The sequence below is a fragment of the Sphaeroforma arctica genome, assembly GCF_001186125.1.
Source record: "Sphaeroforma arctica JP610 unplaced genomic scaffold supercont1.2302, whole genome shotgun sequence".
NCBI classification, from domain to species: Eukaryota; class Ichthyosporea; order Ichthyophonida; genus Sphaeroforma; species Sphaeroforma arctica.
Window position 1 is genome coordinate 1,545 of NW_014038256.1, and position 5,731 is coordinate 7,275.

Sequence of the window (5,731 nt, forward strand, 5' to 3'; positions counted from 1 at the left end):
CTGGAAAAGAAGAAGAAAGAATTACGGAAACTTGGGGGATCTAATGAACAACCGTACTGTGTTATAGACGTGTTGCGCTATGGTTGGTAAAGTTTGGTTTTGCATGTTCATGTGGATGTCCAAATAGCCTTTGAAAATTCGAATAGCTCTAGTCACGCCTAGAGAGTGAGTTGAAGATCTTACAGACATACATGGGCCATGTGATGCGATTTTTGAGTGTATTTCAACGATTACTGTGCTAGCTATATGAACATATGTAGGATAGCCTCTTGCGTTGCGTTTTCATCACTTGTCGTACAAAACTTAAGAATACTTATAGCGTATTTGCGATGGGTCTGCATCGTTTTGATCACACTTCAGGGACATCTTGTACATTACAGTACTACCACTTGCCATGTATATTGTTCCCCAATTTCTGACCACTGTTTACACTGAAGGATAAGATTTACGATTGGCTGGAAATCTATACAAAAATGATTGACTTAAATTTTTGGGCAGCACTATCTATACAACAGCTATGTACCACAGCAACGCAAAGGTAAGTGTCGGTTTCTCCTTTAAGATCCGCACTGAATCGTTTGACTATCGAGCGTGTCCGCGGTAGGATCACAGTATACGTACGGTTAAGGTTGGGCTCATACAAATTTACCCAAACCTACAATATCCCAACGTTAACATGGATTCCATCCTGTTTCATATGACAGGAGTGGACAGTTAACGTAACAAGAGACGATACAAACTTGCACGTGCTATGCCTCAACCACGTGATCATGGCGACTGGCATGTCCGGACTGCCAAATGTCCCGGATTTCCCCGGGGCGGATGAGTTTAAGGGCGAAATACATTACTCGAGTGCACATGGATACAGGTGCGCAAAAGTCTAAAGTGGTTTCTCTCTCTTTGGAACTACCATGTGTATACATTTTGTTAACAATAGTGAGAGGCTGAATCAAATTAACATATCATGCCGGTGTTTCATAATGTGCAACTACGCCTAGCATGTTATCGTCTCCTACCTCACGAACAGTCTCAGCTGTAGAAATACGGCCTCTGATCAGTCTAAAATATCAAGATCAAATGAGATAACACATTCGTTTTTATTTGTATTTAAAATAATATAATACAAGTTCTTTTCCAATATTTCCAAAGTGTTCTAAATTCACTTTGATGGCTCCAATAGTCCGAGTATTTGGTTTGACTCATTTACTTGGAGGCCCGAATTGACTCAGCACATATCTTCCATTGTCGACTCACTTGGCCCAAGCTTCATACGGGAATTTACTGGCCACTTCTTCCCATCTATCTTTCCTGAACCACTACAGCGACTATGAGAGCCATACCATATGTTCATACATTGTATCATACATACTTGCCATTTTTGAAATAAATAATATTATCCCTATTTGAGACGATAGTAGATGTAGGACATTATAAACTAAAAATTTTATAATCTCCGAACTACTACTTACAGGTTTTGGTCTTCCCGCCAATCTCCAAAATCCAATAAGTCTTTTTCTTTTTTTAACTTTTCTTCAGATGTAACTTTATTTATATTAGCTAATGTATTAACTTGACTTACGTTCTCATGTCTATCTACAAAATAGACATGTGGTCATGAACACTTAGTACTTCTAGTGAAATTATTCAATAAAGAACAGCTAGAGGTACGTCCTGTGTGATCGAGGATATTAAGGCTCCTACCAAGAGGCAGTCCCGATCATTCTTACACAAGCTACCACTGCTAAATCCTAACTGACTTAAATTGTATCTTAGTTTATATAACATAGTTATAACAGTTTAAAACATAAAGTATCCGTCAAAGTTTACACAGCAAAGGTTGACATCTTTCATCTTCTGTGCAGTATCGAATCATCACCCCAACCGTTTGCTTGCAATATATGATTCTTATTTACCATAACTATTATCGCAATCTACAATAAAGGATACAAGGACAAGTCATGTGTTGTGCTCGGTTCAAACAACTCTGCGCACGACATATGCGCCGCGCTGTACGAAAGTGGTGCAAGGAGCGTGACTATGATACATAGATTATCGACGCTGGTGGCCCAAGATAGATACACAGGTATGTGTAGGCATAATGTATGTTTGAATAGCTAAATATACGGAATGTTACATCGGTACATCCATAGCTTTCGAAGAATTAAACCAATATATAATTCACCGTATAAATTAATACCAAAGTATCTAGATGATGCGCGGCGAAACAGATACACATACTAGTACATGTAAAGATGTAGTCAGTTGCATACGTCCTGGATACTAGAGATAAGTGGCTTTTACTGCAAATACCCTGATGATGCAAGGTATGACGCTCTCGTACAGTCATTTCAGCCCGAAGTTATCAAATGTTGTCCATACTTATTATATAGTTTTTCATTCCAGCTATCTGGTGCGGCGCGGTTTTGATGGTAGTACTAGAACATCTGATAAGAAAAATCTTGTCACGATTGTGTTGGCCACTACTTCTACTACACAATGAGTATCACAAGTGAGCATAAGCGATGGAGCGTCGGGTTTCGCCTGCGGCCCACCTGAATGTCGCCCAAGCACACCTCACATTTAGATTTTCATTTCCGCTTTATAATTACTGGATGTCACTCTTATTAGATCCGCTATACTCGGAATAGGATGTAGCAAGTGGCAACGACTACAACAAGGCCGACCTTTTACTAGCACCAGTGCTATACACAGTCTTCACGAAGATACAAGCCGGTGTTGCGGAAGAAATATCGCGGAGAGATGCGAAGTTTTACAAACAATTGGCGGACGCAGGGTTTTTTTTGGACATGGGCTGTAATGACACTGGTTAATTCATGAAGAATATCTTTGCCGAGGCTCAGGCTAAGAACGTATCTCCTTCTTGCTTCTTTCTTTTGTTTGCTGCAAGGTCTCTTGTTTGCCATTGTTGTCACAGCACAGTGAAAATATTCGAAGCGATGTGCATGGCTGTGATAATGTTGTCTTCTCCAGGAAGAACTTTTTCTATTGCATATATATACAGCTGAGGCAAATTTCAAACAGTGCTAATTTATCCAAATCGTCAATCGACACAATTGTATCTAGTAACTGTCAAAGTACCCAATCACTTGCTAGATACCAAACACTTCTTATTTACTTATTACAGGATGTTGGAGCATCAGAGTTAGTCATCGATGGGCGGGCAAAACTATGTAGCAACGTGACAGTCGATCGCATTCATGAAAATTCAGTCGTGCTGACAGACGAGAGTGAACTCCCCGCGGGCTTGATCGTATACGCCACTGGCTACAAGTAAGGCTCGACTGTGATGTTCTGTGTGCTTCTATGCTCAACGTGACATGGTAGTTCCCCTGTCTAATTCACTCAGTGGAAATTGTGTCATATAAGAACCTCTGGAGCCATGTGAATCCCTACTTTGCAGCTGTTGTGTTCCTGTTGGATGTTAATACTTTCGATTTTGCTACAATGTCATCATCTGCACAGTCTTTTTTTACCGACATGTCCCACCATCCATACTTAACTTCTTATTTGAAATTTGCATCTGATCTCCAGGTCTATGAATGGATTGGCCGACAAGATTAAAAGCCCAGAGGTGGCTGATCGAGTAGGGAAGGTTTGAGGCTTAGGCTCTGATACCTAGAAGGGTCCTGGTCCTTGGGAAGGTGAACTGGGGCTTGGGAAGGTGAACTGGGGCGTCTGATGATATCAGGTATACAAAAAAAGCTATCACGGGCCATTCCATAATTGTAAACGAACGTGTGCTAGTACATACAGTGCTGAGTCACATCATTACACAAATTGCGGGCGTATTCAGATCTAAAAACTCGGTATTCAGTAAACTACAGCAGTACGTAAATGCTTATGTTGCGTTGCTGTCTCAAGAATTTTCTCCCAAGGTGTCCTAGCAACGTTCGAGGGACCACATAGTCTAATTGCGAACAGAATCCCATCTAGACTTCGATGGTACTTTATGATCTTGTGCCACAATTGTATTGACTGTCGGGATATATAGGATCTATCGTGGATTCGAAAGCAAATAAAAAGTGCCTTTTGACGTACAATCGACGGCATTGCGCCGAAAATATACAACCGGATTGTAATTATGAGACGCTAACGATCCGAGAACATTTCATTCTTTATTGTTTGATACGTGTAGGAGTGCAACCGGTCAAGTATCCCATAAAAGAGATGCCTAGAACTGTTTGATTGAGTATCACGTATTTACATATACAACCACATCTGCATATAATTCACACACAATTAATTGTATATGCATATGCATACACTTGGTATGGGGCACCCATAACCTTCATCTGCGCTGCTTCTTGGATTTGTTACCTGCATTCTCCTCAATCTCTTTCTCCAACATGATTAGCAGTTGATTGCAGCGTTTCTGTATATCTGTATTTAGCCGTGATTTGATGAACCAGTCGAACCTGAATTGCGGCGCCATACGTATCTCCCGCAATATAGAGTCGTAAACCATCTCTGTGTTTAGTCCCAGTTTGGCCAACATGCAAATCTGATCGAGATGGTAAAGAAGAAATTCACATAAAAATCATTTTCATGCGCCTTAGATGCATGTTCACAAACACTTCCGAGGTAATCAACGGGGTTTGGCTGAAGGGTTACACGGTTTCAAATCATCGTTTGGAGTTCCGTGTACTCGCATATAGATTCTAGCATTGACAGTGCATATCTGGTTGGACCCATGTAGTTACAAGAAGGAGAATTCAAATAGAAGCGTGGCGAAGCACACCTACGTGTTTATATCGAAATTTGATCACAACCACATACCATGAAGCGATCCTCTTCTGTGTTGTAGCTTTTGTTTCCTGTGCTAGTGGTATATGGCACCTGCAACGTGTTGAAGGGGTCTTTGTATGAAGCCACCTGCGCCGGAAAGGAATAGGAGATTAGACAACATAGCGTTGCTAGACAGAAATAAATTTTTCAGAGTCAAGGTGTATTGATGCATGTATAGCACACGTGTAGACGATTGCATACTGTTATTGTGTATGTATACTACATGAAAAGTACATGGCAACAAGGTGTCTTTTGGGGTAAAGTCACAACTGTTCTGTAGCACACACTAGATAATTACCAAGAGCATCTGTATAAGGCGGCGTGCCTTGATGGTTGACTATCGTGAATTTACATTCCTTAGTGCTGCTATACATGAAGACCACAATGGTAGTCGTGCGGACACGAATCTCATTTCCACCATAAGCTAAGCCACTATCAACACTTATTTATATAACCTATGTGTTGTGCGCCACATACCTTATCCAGGGTGATTACATATCAATTTCATGTGTCGAAAGAAAAATACCACATACCTTGTCCATGAGGGCTTGTTCCGTTGCCTCTCGCTTGTGTATCGCCTCTTCTCCCTTCTCAATCTTAGACACCCATTGCTCCCAGTCGGGTATCTCTTTATAGCGTTTCCAAAGTACCTTGCTGTATGCTTCTACCTCCTCGGCCGTTTTGGTCTGCAGATCGAGTTGGAAAAGTAACCGCGTCATTCAGATCCGTTGTTATTAATGTGTATTTATAAACTCACATCATTATAAAAGGCCAGGAAACAACGTATATATATATATATATAAAGCAAGATGTGATAATGATTCGGATCAGCCTATGTTCAGCTTCCCTGCTTCGATGTGCCTAACTTTTGTAATTAGTAGAAAAAAAATTTGCAGATCACATTCTGTATAAAATATTCTACACT

At 40.7% G+C, this 5,731-nt stretch overlaps 3 protein-coding genes across 3 annotated transcripts; 2 read left to right on the plus strand and 1 right to left on the minus strand.

Moving 5' to 3' along the window:
* Positions 1 to 220: 220 nt before the first annotated feature.
* On the plus strand, positions 221 to 884 carry SARC_12435 (hypothetical protein; the record flags this gene model as incomplete). Its single annotated transcript, XM_014293457.1, has 2 exons — positions 221 to 538; positions 705 to 884. Exons 1-2 carry the CDS (start codon positions 518 to 520, stop codon positions 882 to 884), a joined length of 201 nt encoding a protein of 66 aa, XP_014148932.1. The 5' UTR covers positions 221 to 517.
* Positions 885 to 2,834: 1,950 nt separating this feature from the next.
* SARC_12436 (hypothetical protein) lies at positions 2,835 to 3,619 on the plus strand (the record flags this gene model as incomplete). Its single annotated transcript, XM_014293458.1, has 3 exons — positions 2,835 to 2,870; positions 3,146 to 3,291; positions 3,553 to 3,619. 3 exons carry the CDS (start codon positions 2,835 to 2,837, stop codon positions 3,617 to 3,619), a joined length of 249 nt encoding a protein of 82 aa, XP_014148933.1.
* Positions 3,620 to 4,089: 470 nt separating this feature from the next.
* Positions 4,090 to 5,501, minus strand: SARC_12437 (hypothetical protein; the record flags this gene model as incomplete). The annotated part of the gene is made up of 3 exons (XM_014293459.1): positions 4,090 to 4,522; positions 4,798 to 4,893; positions 5,340 to 5,501. Coding segments are annotated over 3 exons (471 nt in total), but the record flags the coding sequence as incomplete, so codon positions are not given.
* Positions 5,502 to 5,731: the final 230 nt, after the last annotated feature.